The following is a 17785-nucleotide window of genomic DNA, read 5'->3' as shown; positions in this document are numbered from 1 at the left end:
TCTATATTCCCATAGTTTTAGCTTCTTGTAAATAAGGGTTCTTCCTCGGGCCGAGTACCATTGTAACATGAATAAGCGGGGTATTCGGTCCGAGTCGATCACCCCACCTACCTCCCCCGAGAAATTTGACTTGTCTCGGGAAATAAAAGTGGAGGGGGTCGTAGTAGTCAATGTTGTATCATCGTGTTTAGATCCCTCGGCGATACCCGATGCCATACCCCTTCCCACTTCATCAGATGAGTCGATTTCAGCGGGGGAGGAGGAACATTGTCCTTATCCGTGGGAGGTTTCAATTGCCTTTCCACCTGTACATAATAGTTACTTAGATATTTATTTGAACAGTGGTTCCGTCCGAATAATGTCCGAGGGAGAGGACCAGACATCTTCTAGCTTTGATGATTATCCTGCGCCTGATCCCGCCGGGGGTCCGGCTAATTTTTATCTCAAGCCTTCGTGGAGGAAAACCTTGAAAGGACATGTCGATCACCTGAATAAGAAATATTCGCTCAAGGGTGAGTATATTTTGTATAGGCCGGGGGTGTTACACACTATCTTGACTCCGTCTCCGGGTTGTACGGCCGTATACAAGTCGGGTCTTCAGCTGGGTCTTCGATTCCCCTTACATCCCTTTATTGTTGAATTGCTTAGTGCCTATAACTTTTCTATCTGCCAGTTGATGCCCAACTCATGGGCTTCTATAAATTCGGTGTTGGCCATTTGTGATCTTTTGAGGGTTCGATGTACTTTGACGTTGTGGCGGTCGGTGATGAAGTTGGTGGAAGTATCGGCTTATGAGCATGGTCCCGGTTGGTGGTCATTCCAATGCCGAGGTGGTTTTAAGTTCGTTGACACCGTTCCTTCAAATCATAGGGGTTTCCACCACGAGTTTGTTTTTGTGTATTATGGTGGAGAGTGGGGCATCCCGTTGGTTCCGGGGTCCGAGGGTCCGAACTTTTCCCTCAATAGGAAAGTGCCGATGATGTCGATAGATGAGGCGATAGTTGCTATATATCTCCAGAAAGTGGAGAAGTGGGTAAAGGGTCAGCGGTTCCTGGTTGCCCCATTCTGGTTGCCGAGTTCACGGGAGTTGAGTGACGAGCACTTCTTGTCATCATTTGGTTTGAGTCCGGCTTATCCTAAGGGTAGGCGCCGAGGGATCTTTACTTCGCTTTCCTAACTTTTCCTTCTCCCTTGTGAATTTTGTTGATTGCTTGTTGGTTTGCAGATATTGCCCGGTTGAAGTTGGACGAGGAAATGGCGGGGAGGATTAGTGCTAGTGCTCTTCTTGCCGCACAGATAAGGAAGGACCTGGCTGCTGGATCGATGAAGGTTCCTGAACCTCCGAAGGTATGTTGGGTTTTATTTTCCGATGAATAAGCATCATTCTTCGCTTTCATGCTAATTTTTCCCTGGACAGGATCCCAAAAAGCTGAAGAGGAAAAGGGCGCCTACTGATCTGGTTCCGACGGTCGCTCTGACCGAACATGCGCCGAAGAAGGTTTCTCGCGCTGTGTCGACGACTGCTGCTTCGGGGTCCAAAGGAACAAAAGCTGCCAAGAGAGTGGTTCCTACCCCTCTTAGGGTTTGTTCTGACGAGGAGGAGGGACATCATGCCCCCGTATCCGAGGATGGTCGTGAACAGTCTACTGAGTATCTCGCCGAGGAGGCTCCTCTGGCTCGGGGGTCATTGATGTGTCTTTCGACCGATGATGGGAGTTCGAAGCCTTTTGCAGAGCTTCCTGCCAATCTGAAGAATCGGCGTATGAGCAAGGCGATGGGTGAGTTGTTTACTCCTGCCGACGATGCTCACTTGTCCTCCCTTGGGAAGTTTGAGATCGATGCCCTCCATGAGAGTTGGGCCGAGGTGAGTCCTTCGATATAGTTCCTTCTTTCTCTTGCTTGAATTTTATGATTTTCTTCCCTTCTAACTAGACTTTGTTTTATAGTTTTCCATCAGGATGACGGCTTACACCCGCCGATGCTACAGTGGGGATTCAGATGAGGTAGAGAGGTTGAGGGATGAGATCGGGAAACTTCAGGAGAAAGAGAAGATGCATCTCTCGGAGGTGAGTGAGCTGAAGAAGAAGCTTCATTGGACTGAGTCTGAGTTGGATCGTGCTAAGAGATGCATTAAGAATGACGAGGGGGAGCTCCAACAGGCCAAGGTTGATCTTGCCAAAGCCAAGGAAGATTCGACGATTCTCACGAGCCAGCGTGATTCCGTTAACCGGGCGCTGAAGGATGTGAAAGCTGAGTTAGAGGCCGTCAAGGGTCGGCTTAAGACTTCCGATGCTAGGATTGGTGAGCTTTTGAGTTCGCAGAACCGTCTGAAGGAGAAGATCATCGAAGAGTGGAAGAATTCTGAGGAGGGTGAGGCTCATAATGTTGAGATAGGCCTTGAGGCGACTTCTGTTGTTACTTCCGACACATTGCGTCGAGTTCAGCTTGCTTTGGCTGAGTTTGCACCCAATGTGGGTTGGGATGAGATACAAGGAAAGTATGATTCTATCTTGGCCAAGGAGCGAGAGGATCTCAGAGCTCAGCTGGTTGCCCAGGACAAGGTCGATGGAGGCGAGGGCGATTCGTCTGATTCTGATTCTGCTAGTACTTCGGGTTCTGATTCGAGCAGCAGTTGTGATGATGACGCTGGTAGCCATGTTGATGTCGTCGACCCTTAGGCGGATGGTTGTTATTTTCTTGTGTTGCTTTTGTTGCTTTCTTTTCGCGCCTAGTATGATGTAATCTTTGAAGTAGAGGAACATTGATATTGAACTGTATTTGATCCTTCGTAGAGGAACTTTGTTAAGAAACTAAATCTAAGTACTTTTCGAGATTTTGGCTCAAAATTTTCTTTCGTTTCATTCAACATAGCCTTACACTTTATTTATTACAATGATGAAATTACTTATCATTTGGCGTCAATGCCCCTACCATGCCCCCATTACATCATTGAAACTTAAATACATACCAGACACTTTAGATGTAGAATTTCTTAAGGTTGTCGGCATTCCATGGTCGAGGAAGTTGCTTGCCTTTGGTGTCGACGAGGTTGTAGGTGCCAGGTTCCGTTCGGCTTCTTTACCAAGACCACATTAGAGAACCACTCTGAGTATTGACACTCCCGGATGAACCCTGCCTCCAACAACTTGTGGATTTCCTCAGCAGCAGCTTGGTTGCGTTCTTGGCCTTGATGCCGCAACTTTTGTTTGATTGGTCGATGACCTTCTTTGATGTTCAGTTCGTGCACCATAATCCGTCGGTCGATGCCCGGCATTTCCTTGACCGAGAAAGCAAACACATCCCTGTATTCTCGCAAGATATCAATGATTTTGCCTCGCAATTCTTTGCCTAGGTTCTTTCCAACCCGGACGGTATGGAGTGGATCTTTGTCAAGGACTATCTCCTCATCTTCCTCGGCTGGTCTAGGCCGGGCATAAAATTTTGGATCTTCGCCAAGGAATACACCTAGATCGTCAGCCGGAGACTCTTTTTCCTCCACACATCTCTTCTTCCGAGGGGGTTCTGTGTTCGGGATTGAATTTTTCTCATTCCTGAAGCTGTTGTTATAACATTGCCGAGCAGACCGCTGATCTCCATAGAGTTTTCCGACTACCCCGCTGTCCGTTTCATATTGGAGGAGAAGTTGGTAGGTTGAGATTGCAGCCTTGATTTTGTTTAGCAGAGGCCTCCCCATTATTATGTTGTAAGGCAAGGGTGTGTCAACGACCATGAAGTCTATGGGAAGGTTTCTTCCTTTTCCTTTTTCTCCGATACGGACGGGGAGCTTGATCATGCCGACGGGGTATACAGATTGACCTCCGAATCCTACGAGAGGTTGGATGATGTCGACGAGGTCACTTTTCTTGTAACGTAGCCTCTCGAGGCATTCAAGAGTTAGGATGTCAGCCGAGCTTCCACTATCAATCAATACTCTTTTAACTGTTCGGTTGGCTACCTTAATTTCGACAACCAGGGGATCATCATGGGGACCATGAATAACTCGGGAGGAGTCCTCTTGGAATGTTATTGTGGGACATTTGAGATTTGATGGAGGTGCTTCGACATCGAGGATCTGATGGGTTAGTGCGTGTAAGTGCCTTTTTCTGGCGTTGCCGGTTAGGCCACCAGATGCGAGACCCCCTGCTATCACCCCAACATATCCCTCGGTGTGATCACTATGGACATCTGATCCCTTGTTATCTTCCTTCTTGTCAGAGGAGGAGCCCTTCAAAAATTTGTTCAACTTTCCCTCGTCGGCCAGTCTGTCCAAGGCCCTTTTCAATTCTCGACAGTCCTTGGTAGTGTGTCCGCACTCTTTGTGGAACTCACACCAGAGGCTCTTATCTCTTTTGGACGCGGGGGTCCTGATCGGGGTCGGACTTGGCAACAATGACTTTTCCTTGATGTCAAGGTATATCTCCCTCCTGTTACTGTTGTACCGAGGGTCTTTTCCGTTATCAGTCTCTTTGGGTCTCTTTTCTTTTTCTCGTCCAACAACCTCTTTTTTCCTCTTAAGGTCAGTTTCGACCGACGGATTGCAGATTTCCGCGGACTGAATGTACCTTTGTGCCCGGACCATTGCTTGGGGCAGGGTTGATATTTGCTCGTCGGCCAAGACCCAACGAAATCGGCTTCCTGTCTTTAGCCCGGTCATGAGTGCGGTGAAGGCAACGGAATCTTGCAAGTTCGGTATGTTCAGGGACTCGTCATTGAATCTCTTAATGTATTCCTTGAGACTTTCGTTGGGTTGTTGTCGGACGGACATGAGATGCATACTGGTCTTCTTGTATACTTGTCCGTCAATGAACTGTGACTTAAATAGAGCTTCGAGCACTGAGAATCTTGTGATGACACCAGCCGATAGCCCAGAGAACCATGAGAGGGCCATCCCTTTGAGAGTGGCCGGGAAAAACCTGCACCATGCCGCTTCATCTCCTGTTTGGACAGTCATTCGGGCCTTGTAGGCATCCATATGGTCGTTCGGGTCAGAGGTGCCATCATATGGGTCGATGGAAGGCACCTTGACTTTGTTCGGGGTCGGTGCTTCAATGATCTGTCTGCTAAAAGGACTTAGGAAGCTGAGGTTGCCGAGCTGCACCTCGTCTCGAGGGGGAGTTGGCTCTCGTCTCCCAGTCCGAGGAGGTTCTCTCTCTGTTCGGGTGTGTCTATCAGCCCCTCTTCCAGATGTGATTGAGTTTTCTTCTTGATCTCGTTCTCGAGAGGACCCGTGCCGAGATCTTGGAGTTTCCACTAGGGTGAGGGAATGTCGAGGGTGATCAAGGGATCTTCTCGAACTCTCATGTTGAGAGCGAGCAGAAATCCCCTCGGCATCTCCCTGTCTCCCCTCGGTTCTTCGAGAGTTGATGATTTCGCGGGCGTCGAGCTCACCTCTCCTGAGTCTTCGTCGGACAATCACATTTCGAGCATCGCTTCGGCCATGCCTCTGGGGTGGCGGGGGGAGGCTTCTCGAAGCCCGATGTTCCCCTGGGTGTCGAGGAAGGTTCAGTAGTGGTTCATGGTCTCTTTCGGACCGAGGAGGGCCTCTCGTAGAGAGTGTGCTTCTTGGTTGCCCCCTAGGTCGAGATGGGCCTTCATTGCCATCCCGGAGGTTCAACACGGCGGCCCTGAGGCTACGCTCTAAAGTGTCGTTGAACTGTTCAGCCAGTCTCCTTAAGTCTTCCTGTGTGACGGGCAAAGGTCCCTCGACTTCTCCGTGAGGTTGCGGGTCACTGGCATGGATCGACTCGAGCACGTGATCGTGTCGAGAAGACAGCACTGGACCATGACGCGACCGATCGTCCACATGTCTGGAGGCCGAGGACCTTCCTTGAGAGGGTGACTGGGTAGGCGAGGGATGTCGAATGGGTGACGGTCGTCGAGCACGTCTGGTGTTCACCATGGCTTTTTGTTAAGCGTTCCCCACAGACGGCGCCAAACTGTTTCTGCCTGAGAAACTGTGAATATAATAACTTGGGAATTAACTTAACCGATGACGTATTTGACCGTGATTTCCTTATATCCAACCACCTGTGTTACCGTTTTTAGATAGTCCCTGAATGTATCCGAGGAACCTTCGTATTAAAATGAGATAAGTTGTTGTTAAGTGAGAAGAGCTAGAGAGAGAGTGACTGATTTGCTTTTTTAGGTAATGATTAGATAGCCTTTTTCAATGATTACAACAGAGTATTTATATGATTACACGGGGGTAATAACGTAATTACGTCTACTTCTAATGGATAGCTGTCCTTCTTGGTCCCTAAGTAAAAAGGGCATTTTTGTCTTTTTACACCGAGTTGGGCTGACCATGTATATGGGCCCAAACAGGAACCATTGCAACATAATGTGCAGGAACCTGCAATAAAATAACCCACACGAAAACAATAAGAAAAGGAGTCTGTAAAAGCATGTTAAAATTGCAGTATTTTTATTTGTAAGTTGTACTGAAAAAATAGTTAGACTTTTTGTTCACCATACCCTAATAAATAAAATTGGTACTCCTATGTATCATGGAATCCACTATAGACTCGGGTATATCGTGCATAGCACAAAAAATCGTTACTATTTACTTGGTACAATTCAAAATCGGAATAGCGAATCAAGCTGAAAATGTGTGGAAGCAAACAAAAGCTCCACAATTTATTTTAAGACACTGTATACATTGTTGCATGCATCTCTTTAAAATTTGATTCCTATCACACCAATAAGGGACTAAACCTTTTGCATCTTTTACCATCACTACAATTGTTAACTGATGATTCCAAGCAAAAAATAACCAACCTGGAAAACTACAAGCAGAAAACAAACTCCAAATCCCTGAATGACATGAAAATTGTAGCTGATGACTTCAGTTACTTTCTGTCGAGGACGGAACGGACGACTTCAGTTACTTTGTGTCAAGGAAGAAACAGACAACAGTTGTTAAGGGAGACACTGGAACTAACAGTGCATAGGTTCATTCCTGAATCAAGTAAAACATGGCAGAATATATTCTTATCACTTCAGCTTTTGGCTAACAAGTTCCGTTCAAGGATTTTAATTCAATTCACAACTTATTAACTTCAGTTTGGAGATAAGTTTGAATACAAAAACTTGGATAAGTATACTAACTATATAGTTCAAGGCCATTGAGCTCGAGGAAGTTTGGGAATTTTCAGATGAAAACACGTACAATCGCACACTAAGGCAATAATCTGTTCTGATCAGTTAAGAATTATCTGATACAAAACCTTTAACTGACATTCAAATATAAGAGTCGCCTGCTGTCCAAGGATGAAAAACAGGCATCAGTTAACAGGAAAATACACAAGCAAAAGCAGTTGATTACACGAACATTCACACAGTCAGATTCTGCAGGTAAATATATCTAATTGTTGATGCAAAAAACTACATCAGAGGATTTTCTAGTAGTGGGGGCAAACCGGAAAATAAGCTCATATATCATTTTCTACAAGCACAAAGAAAACAGGAACTAGCAGATGCAGACAAGCTGAAACTACAGTTGGAACTGCTTAAGATCCAACATCTAAGACCCCAAGGTCCTTCAGTACAAGAAGGAAAAACAATAAATCTCAATTAAGACACTTCGGAACTCAAACATTTATGAAATTTATGTTTTACCATTTCCACAAAGATTAGCGATTGCTTCAGCAATCATGTGAAGGGTTTGGGGATCCTCTGCATTAGTAGTAGCAGTTACTGATGGTAAACCAACACCTTGGGCCATAATCAGCTCTTGGTTGGTTTAAGAAGTGGCAAGAAAAGAGCAACTTAATTGCACAAAAAGGAAAAGATAATGGAAGAAGCCAGAAAAAGGGTTAGCTAAACTCACCATTCATTGCTTAATTCGCAATAACGCCAGCAACAACTCGATGTATGGTCTCATTCTCAGAGCTTCTAAGAAGATTCAACACAAGGACGTAATCCCGGCCACCTGCCTCTACAATCTTCCCCTGATTTGTTTCTGCAAGATCATGGTGAGACAAATGACTCAAATCACGAAATTTTCTAACAATATAGGTGGAAATATTCAAATACTTTGTAGCAGATTCAATTAACAACTAGAGTCCTTCACGTTTTGCAGCCAAATTTGCAACAATTGTTACAACTTGAATTCTAATGTCTGCATCTTCTGCTTCAAGCAACGACAATATTTTCTGCAAACCAATTGTAAGGAGACTAAGTATCGTTAGAACAAAACAGAGCAACAAACATGTTGTGTATGATAAACGCAAGGATAATCCACGTTATGGGTTCCAACCTTGCTCAAAGAGCTTGGCTATTAAACTCTTAACTTCATTTCCCGCATCATCTATTTGTGGTTATTTCTAAGTCCAAAATGAGTATATCCCAAAATTATTATGCAGCCACAGAGATTAAACAAATCATTCAAGTTTTTGACAAGCTTATGGAACCCAAACATCTCTGACATCTAACTCATGATTGCACAGGGGACGGAAATGCATCGCTTGAGATTTCAAAGGGGTAACATCAAGGCTTTTCTTCAGAGATATTCCATGAGAGTCTTAGCTAGAAAACAACCCACTATTACAGCTATTGCTGCCAATACTACTGCCTTGTTGTTGTCCTATTTTCAAAACTAAGTACATTTATACACCCTAACACTCTTCTACTGCAACTTCGGCAGCAAAACAAAACCTACAACAAGATTTCAGAATAAAAGTCAAACCTCGAAAAGCTAACATATGTGTACGAGATAAACCACAAAATCATAAACGAAATGTCATTTTTCTTAAACATCAGTGCTCTGACATAAAATTGTTAGACCAACCTGTTTATAGTAGTGAGAGTAATCACAAACAATGAAACAAACAAACAAACAAACACTCAAGAATTAATCCACCTAATCTGGATATTGCTCAATTAACCATGAATTCAAGCAAATAAAAACCTAATTGCAACAATATATACGATTATAACACAACGGTTTTCATTTTAGTTTCTACGTATTTAATCGAAGCAAAGACTTACGAGGGTTTCTCAGCCCATAATGGCTTGCGTCCAAAATGGACACAAGTACCATTATAAAAATATAAACTGGTTAAATTTTAAAGGAGAAGTGTCCAAAATGAGCTGGAATGGTACTTTTGCACCGTAACGGGGAACGGGATGTTCTGAAATTTGAGGGGGGAAAACATGGTGGGAAAATTTCGCCAATTTGCAGGAAAGATTTTCGCGAAAAGTTGGAGGGAAATATTTCCACGAAATTCCTTCGAAGGCAAGCGTTCCTCTGTTGCTTCAACAGGAGAGAGAAAGAAACCAGAACAAAATCAGAGAGAAAGATAAGGGGAGATGGAGATAAGGGATGGTACCAACTTATAGAGAACCCCAATACTCCCAATTTTCAACTGATTGAAAATGTATTTGAAGTTTGGTTCTTCATTGAAATTAAAGTCGAAATTCAAAGAGTATTAACTTGAAGATGAAAATGTATTCATAAATGGAAATGTATCGATTTATGAAAGACAAAATATACTACATTTGGACTTAACAAGTACCATTGATTAACTGGTAAAAAAGAGAATATACCGTATGTGTACCAATATAGATATTGGTATTATATATGTACCATACTTTAGATATGTAACAAAGAAGTTAACATATGATACTAAATTTCAAATTTAGTACACTAGAAATACGTTTAAACTTAGGTTGGTACTTCAGTTGTACCATTCCGTACCCGTTTTGAGGGAACGGTATGATATATGTACCAAATTTACGACCCGACATAAATTCAGGTATTTTATTTATACCAAATGTGAAATGAACTATATTTGGTATTAAAATAATACTATATTCAAAAAAATTTATATTTGGTACGTATTATGTACCATAATAATTTTACGAAAAAAGTCAATAAGATAATACCAAATCTTGAGAATATTTTTTACCTTTTCAAGGTCCTATTTGTCAGAGGAGATTGGTTCCCCTTATTCCGACACGTTATTGGCCTGCCAAAATATCCCAAAAAAAGGGGGGAAATTATGGAAATAGAAGGGCGGGAAAATAGAAAGTACAGTGTAAAACGAATTTTAGGGGTTTATTGTTTTAGGAGAGATAAAGAAAGCAGAGTTGAATTTGGTATTCCTACAAAAATCAACAGTTGGTCGCACATCATTGAGCAAGTTTAAGGTATGTGCTTGTCTTAATTATGTAAATCAATATATGAATTTTGCATATTCAATTAATGAATTAGGGTAATCAGTTATTGATAAATTGCAATTAAGTTTTGTACTTGAGCAAAATAAATTATGAGCAAAACAAATTATTGGTAATTTGTAAGAATTGAGGCATGATTATTAATTAAGTGTGAATTATAATAATCTGTATTGATAATTAAATAAGTGGGAATGTATAAGCCTTGAGAATGGATAATGATTTTTAGGTACTGAAATCTTTGTTAGGGTTAGGGTTTTGAAAGGGGTGTTTACTTAATTGAAATGTAAAATGTTGCAGAAATATGGTTGAATTTGTTGGGAATGATAATGAGGATGTAATTGAGGATGTAATTGAGGAAGTACACATTACGGATGATGAAGAAGAAAATGGAGCCGATGATGATGTAGTGAGTCCTCCATTTGTTGGGATGGTATTCCAGAGTTGGGAAGAAGTGGATACGTACTACAAAAGGTATGGGAGACAACAAGGATTTGGCATACTCCGTGCTGCAGGGTCGTATGTGCAAAAGGGGGGGGGGCAAAATCTAAGGAACTGAGGGGATACTTGTGGAAGTGTGAATGTTATGGTCGTGCAGTGTATAGGCGTCGGGTTGAGGGGAAAAGGGTTTACTCAACTAGGGATGAGCTTGGCACCAAAAGGTCAAAGAAATGTGATTGCCCTGTTCTAATGTATTGCAACAGGACCAAGGATGGGGAATGGGTGGTTAAAAGGGCAGTTAATGAGCATAAGAACCATTGTCCAACACCGAGGAAATCTAGGTATGTTCCTAGGTATCGACAGGAAGACATCACCTCTCTTGTAAAGAGGAAGTTGTTTAATGACTACAACTCGGGTGCTAACGTTCCTCAGATATTTAACTGTCTAGCTAGCGAGAGGAATGGAGTTGAGAACGTGACATTCACCAAAAAAGATCTTCAAAACATCATTGCTAGGGATAAGGCAGAAAAGATGAAGGAGGGAGATTGGAATGCAATGTGGAAGTACTTTAAAGCGATGTCTACTGACAATGAAAATTTCTTTCACAAGCATAGGGTGGGTGAGGATAACATATTAAAGGATGTGATGTGGGTAGATGCTAGGAGTAGAGCTGCTTACGAAGAGTTTGGAGATGTTGTAGTGTTTGACTCCACCTACTTAACAAACGAGTATGACTTGCCATTTTCTAACTTTGTTGGGGTTAATCACCATGGTCAAACCATTCTGCTTGGGTGTGCATTGTTATCCCATGAAGATTCAGAGACCTTTGAATGGTTATTTACCGAGTGGTTGTCATGTATGTCTAACAAAAAACCCATTGGTTTTCTTACTGACCAAGACGCTGCCATGAGGAAGGCCCTACGAGAAGTAATGCCTGATGTCCGACATCGATGGTGCTTGTGGCACATACTTACCAAGTTCAGTCACAAACTTGGAAAATACAATGACTATGAGCTGTTCAAAGTTGAGCTTCATAATGTGATTTACAACAGCCTTACCAAGAATGAATTTGAAGTGCAATGGACTGATGTAATCAAGAAGTATAAACTGGAGGGTGAGATTTGGCTTGCAGGTAATTCCATAATTATATTTTTCATTATTTCATATATGGTACATTAATTAAAAAACCATATGGTACATTTTCATGTAGACACACATTTTCCTGCAGAAAAAACAGACCTTAAGATGTTCAAGACTTGTTTATATTGATTTCCTTTTGCTACTATTTCAGAATTATACCATGGAAGGGAAATGTGGGTGCCTGCATTTATGAACGGGATGTTTTGGGCTGGAATGAAGAGCACTCAAAGATCCGAAAGCATAAACAGGTTCTTTGATGGGTTCGTTGATAAGCACACACGATTGTTTGAGTTTGCTCCATTTTATATTAAAGCAGTGGAATCTAGAGCTAACGATGAGCAACAGGCTGATGCAGCTGACCAAAGGGCAGTTCGCCCGTTGGCCACCCAATTTATTGTTGAGAGAGCCTTTAGAAAGGTGTACACAGATGCAAAATTCCTCGAGGTTCAAGAGCAGTGCAATCGTGTACTGTACCTTACTTCTCTTGAGACTACTATGGTGTCAGCTGAAGTTGCACATCATAAGCTGGAGGACAGAGTGTGGGTGTTGTGTAAGGAAACCCGCAAGGAATTTTCAACAAAGTACAGGCGGAATTATATCGTGCAGATAAATTTGGAGACTAAATTGGCGGAGTGCGAATGCAAGCTGTTTGAAAGTGACGGTATACTTTGCAGGCACATTATAAAAGTGTATGACATGCATGACATTCAAGATGTCCCAGATGTTTATATTCTTCGTAGATGGAGGAAAGATGTGTCAAGGAAGCACTCGCGCGTGAAGGTGGTGTACCATGATCCAAGTAAGACCGAAGATGTCATGAAGCATGATAAATTAATGCTAGCACACGAGCCAATCAGTTTGAAGGCGTCAACGAATCCCGAGTGCATTAAAATTGTGATGGATACATTGAAGGTGTTGGAGAAGCGGTTGGATCAACAGTTGATTGGTGTGGAAGATATGGATGCTGATGAGACACAGGATGATGTTGGTACTCCTGGTTTGTCTCAAACCAACAAGAAGAGGGCAACTACTCCAAAATCTGTTACCAATGGGTGCAGTCAAACCAAAAACAAGAGGACCACCAAAAGTACCCCTAAGTCTGTGAACAAACGAAACAAATGTGCAACACCTCCTGATAACGTCATGGTGAATGATCCTGTGGCAAGAAATAAACCACATAGGACACCAAGTTGTAGGCACCGTTCTTGTGTTGAGCCAAAAAAGAAAACACCCATAAGGAGAAGGAGAAGCAAAACAAATGATGTTGCTGGTTGCTCACAGGAACCTCCCACGCAGGTATTACAAATGTATTTATAGTACTTGTTTCGTTGCAGTTCATATGTCCAAACCATTAACTTTGATTTGACTTATTCTTATTCAGGGCGCTGATGATGTTGAGTTGACACACACTTCTGCTGGGGGTATTGAGATGTTATCTCAAGATGGGTCAGTTGGGTATTTCACCAGCATAGTTGGAGGAGATGATGGACTTGACATTGTTGGTGATGTTGGTGATGTTGGTGATGATGGACTTGGACTTGACAATGTTGATGATCTTTTATGCCGAAATTCTCTTGGGTGGGATAAGTGATTTTCGAAGTCAAAACTATGAAGAGGAAAATGAAATTGTTTATGTGTTGTTGTTCATTTCAGATATTTGAATGATCTATATGTATGTGTTTCTGTGTATGTGTTTGAATGGGATAGAATCTATATTTATGTGTTGTTATTACTACAACTTTGCGATCCTTACTGTCATTCTTCAAGACTTAAAAAGTACTAATAAACCTAATTTGGTACAAATACTGTACCAAATACAGCACACATAACCCAATTTGGTACAAATATTACAAAATCTTTAACAAATATACCCTAATTTGGTACAACAAATGTAACAAATTCAACATGCGTGGGCTGTATTTGAATAACTAGGGTACCAATTTTTAAAAGTCCCTAATCCATAATTAATTTTTAAAAGTCCCTAATTAGTGTCCAGTAATCCATACTTAATTTTGTTAACCTGTTTTTGAAAACATACGTTTAATGTGTAGAACCGACATGTACAAATGAAATACCTAACCCTAACCCTAAACCCTAAAGTAATTACCTATAACCGATATGTACAAATGACAACGGATCTATATCGATTTTCTTTTGTAAGCAATTCGGTTGGTGATGCGGGAATTCATTTGCGATTGGGAGAATATTTAATAATTCCCAATTCATTTCCGTTTTTGAACAAAATTGTAATGTATCCGATTTTGACAATATATTTCTATTTCTGAATAAATTTCAATTTCCGGAAATATTTCCGAGGACTCCGGCAATATTTCAATTTTTAAAAATATTTTCTGATACGTACCATGTTTCCGTTTCCGGCAACATCTACGTCTTTGATAGGATACGATCCATATTTCCGTTTCCTGGAATACAACCGGCCTCTAGCTAGGCATACGGTTCACCAACACTTATTAGACTACTTAACCTTAAATGGATACTTGGGCATTATTTCCTTCACATTGACCCTTAACCCTTAGTAGTTTCGAAGCATTAGGGTGCGTTATGTTCAACTTATTTGACCTGAATTTATCTGAACTTATCTGAACTTACACGTTTCCCACTTTTTCACACCATTTTCGCACTTTTCTATAAATCATTAATTAAGGTTCAAATAGTAAATAATAAGTAATAATAAATTAATAATATTTAATAATTAATAATTAATAAATAATAAATAAGTCGTTGAATATTGAATAAATAAGTCGTGCAAATAGTAAGCGTAAAGAACATTAAGGAATGTAGGTAGTAATAAATAATTATTAATACATAATAAATAATAAATAATAAATAATGAATAATAAATAATAAATAATACATAATAAATAATAATACATAATAAAAATAAAATTTAAATAATTAATGTCTATTAATTACTTAATAATTATAAGTTAATAATTAATATTTAATAATTATGTAGTGAATAATTGTTATTAATTATTAATTATTAAGTATTAATTATTACTTATTAATCAGTAATTATTAAGTAATTAATAATTACTAATTAATAATTAATACTTATTTATTAATAATTAATAATTAATTGGAACTAATTGGAATTTATCTGAAGTTATTGGAACTTATTGAAACATATTGAAACTTATCGGAATTTATCTGAACGAACTTATTGGACTTGAAACTTATTTTTATAAGGTACCCTTAGTGAACATCTATGTACTGTTCTCTATGTCCTTTATTGTAATGGTACCTAGCGTTTGTATAGTTTTGTTAGATACTATCGTCATTTGGTACTTATACTTTTATAAATATGATAGATACTGGTGAATTTGGTACGTTAAATTTTACAAATATGTCAAGTTCGTACTTTGTCCTTAAAAAATGATCCAACCATTGGGGCTTAAAATTGTCCTTATAGTGTTTTTTTTTATGGGCGGGATATTTGACTAACACTTAAATTTCAAAAAAGTTATTATTCAAAACAAAGACACTTGTCGATTCCACAGTACAAATAACTTAATATTAAACCCATAATTTAATTTAAAAATAAAATTATTATAGGAAAATCCTTTCTCTCTCCTGTCATTTCTACTTGTGTATTTTCTCTCTCCTGAAGTGTCGCAGTTCTTCGACTTCCCCACTCCGACTTGCCTTGTCGACGGCGTTCACCAAATCCACCACCCAGGTATCAAAGTCGAAATTTTCTTTACAATTTCAGTATTTGAATTTGAATCACTACTTGTTCCCAATTCAATTGTTCCCAATTTCCATTTAGGGTTCCCTAAATAGAATTAACAAATCCATATTGAATTTTGTATGAGTTTTTGTCGTTGGTTGTATGGTGATTTGACAGTAGTACATAGTAATTGTAGTAAAGTTTATGAGAAGACCCAATTCAAAAGATGTCGTTTATAAATTAGGGTTCCTAAATTAGGGTTCTTACAAATTGAGTAATGTATGGTTAGTTTTTGCGTTCTTTGTTGGGGAATTGACATCAGTATTGAGTAGTTGTACTCAACTATTTCTAAAGGCCCAGTTGTACATTTCTCGTTTCTAAATTGGGTTTGGTAAAACTGAAGTGCTGTAGTCAAATTGATTACTGTATGGTACTTTTTGTGTCCGTTGTTGGTGATTTGAGATGCATATAAAGTAATTGTAGTTAACCATTTTGCGTAATGTTTGGTTTTTTTGTGTGTTTGTTGTTGGTAATTTGAGATGAGTATAAGTATTTGATTTTGTGTCCCTATTTATTATTTTCACGGTGTCATGAGGAAGGGACTAGTTCATAGTCATACGAAGAGAAAAATGGGGAATAATGTCATTGAATATGAGGGAACTTCAAAGTCCAAATACAAAAAACATAAATCCTTCGAGGACTTTGGGGATGATGAACTGTGTAAGTACTTCACCAGTGACTTGAGTGTACTTCCTATTCATAAACCGCCAACGAAAAAGAGTAGGGCGATCGTAGATGAAGATTCGTACGAAGACGAAAGTCAAGATGAGGGTGATGAGGACTATGAAGCTGAGGAGACTAACTATGATGAAGTTGAGAATTCTGATGAGGAGTACGATGAAGTGCCAGAGCGAGAGACACATCCAATTAAGAGGGGATACAAACAACAAGTGTCTCGGAAAGTATTACCCAAGCAAGGTGTAAAAAGGAGACGACTTCCTACCCCAAAGCCACGGCCACAGGTAAAGCAATGCAGCAGGAGTGAGTCATTGTAATTGGTTCCCCTGTTGATTGGTGAATTCTAAATATATTTGTTATTGGTATTCAGGAGCAGCAATACGTTGTGAGAAGAACCAAAGGTCTGTCAGGTCTGTCAAACGGGGAACAAGTTAAGAGGGAAGAGTTATGTGTTGCGACGCAACTACAAAAATGTCGCAACAAGGTTAGTCAGTGAACTTTATCTAAATGATGAAACTGTATTCATTAAAATTCAGTGTCCCATTATTCATTTCTAGTTGTACAGGAATGTTTTTTATATGGCCATACGCTTTTCATGTTTACAACAACCAGCGGTCATTTGCCGTGTTGATGCATTTTCGAAGTTGATCAAAAGGTTTGATGCTTCTAGAATTGAAGTTGTTAAACAAATGGGTTTTGGTGGGATGCTAATGTTGAAGTTGACCTAACTCTCGCGACAGTTCTGCTATTGGTTAATGACTAGGGTGGATGGAGTTGCCCAGACCTTGGTTGCAGGTGATGGCAGAGTCTTACCGTTGTCTCCAACACAATGGAAATGCATATTTGATCTCCCAATGGGAGGTAAGACGGTTCCCTTCGACGTGGTTGATAGTCCGGCGTTGGTTGTTAAGGCTGCGAAGGTGGCTCGGAAATTCACAATGGTGAATGGGGAGGGAAAGGAAATGGTTTCTTTACGTTCAGTCATCGATGCGTTAGTCGAAGAGGATGAAGATGGCAACGTCACCCAGCTAGAAACCGAATCGACCTGTAGCGAATTCCGTACTGCTTTCTTGATGGCGCTCTTGGGTCTGGTTATATGTCCTTCGACTGATGGATCATATATGTCTAAGCCCGTGATGCAAGCGTGTACTGTGGCAGACATGTCAATTGAATATGATTGGTGTACGTTTGCCCATGAGTGGCTTATGACTAAGTCTTCTGAGTTTGCTGAGAAGTTTGACAAAGCTGGGTTCGTGGCGGGATGTGGTGGTTGTACCCTGTTCCTCTTGGTACTTTTCCAAACCTTTTTTCCCCATAGTGAATGTTACTTTTCTTATTATTTAAATAATTTTTGATTAAACATTTGGTGAACAGATATTCTACCTAGATCATTTGAACAGGCCTCCTCTGTCGTGGAACAGGTTTCCAAGGATAGGAGTTTGGACAACTGAGCATGTCTTCCTGGCTAGGGATTTGGACAAGAAGGAAACTGACGACTACGGAAAGCTATCAGTAAATTGATCCTTTTACAATGAATCACAACACAACATTAAAATCATGTGTAGCAAACTTATTCTGGTTATTGGTTATTATTTATGGAAA

General features: G+C 40.5%; 1 protein-coding gene and 1 long non-coding RNA gene across 2 annotated transcripts; one reads left to right on the top strand and one right to left on the bottom strand.

Annotated features, from left to right (window-relative positions):
* Nucleotides 1-6322: 6322 nt before the first annotated feature.
* On the bottom strand, nucleotides 6323-8905 carry LOC130462045 (uncharacterized). The gene is made up of 4 exons (XR_008922160.1): nucleotides 8258-8905; nucleotides 7829-8153; nucleotides 6778-6855; nucleotides 6323-6352 (listed from the first exon to the last, which is right to left on the bottom strand). It is a non-coding gene; the product is annotated as an uncharacterized lncRNA (long non-coding RNA).
* A 1572-nt stretch (nucleotides 8906-10477) lies between these two features.
* LOC130461772 (protein FAR1-RELATED SEQUENCE 5-like) lies at nucleotides 10478-13345 on the top strand. Its single transcript, XM_056829976.1, has 4 exons — nucleotides 10478-10647; nucleotides 10779-11746; nucleotides 11906-13050; nucleotides 13136-13345. Exons 1-4 carry the CDS (start codon nucleotides 10478-10480, stop codon nucleotides 13343-13345), a joined length of 2493 nt encoding a protein of 830 aa, XP_056685954.1.
* The last annotated feature ends 4440 nt before the right edge of the window (nucleotides 13346-17785 follow it).

The sequence above is a fragment of the Spinacia oleracea genome, chromosome 5 (genome assembly GCF_020520425.1).
Source record: "Spinacia oleracea cultivar Varoflay chromosome 5, BTI_SOV_V1, whole genome shotgun sequence".
NCBI lineage: Eukaryota > Viridiplantae > Streptophyta > Magnoliopsida > Caryophyllales > Amaranthaceae > Spinacia > Spinacia oleracea.
This window is presented reverse-complemented; position numbering and strand designations above follow the sequence as displayed.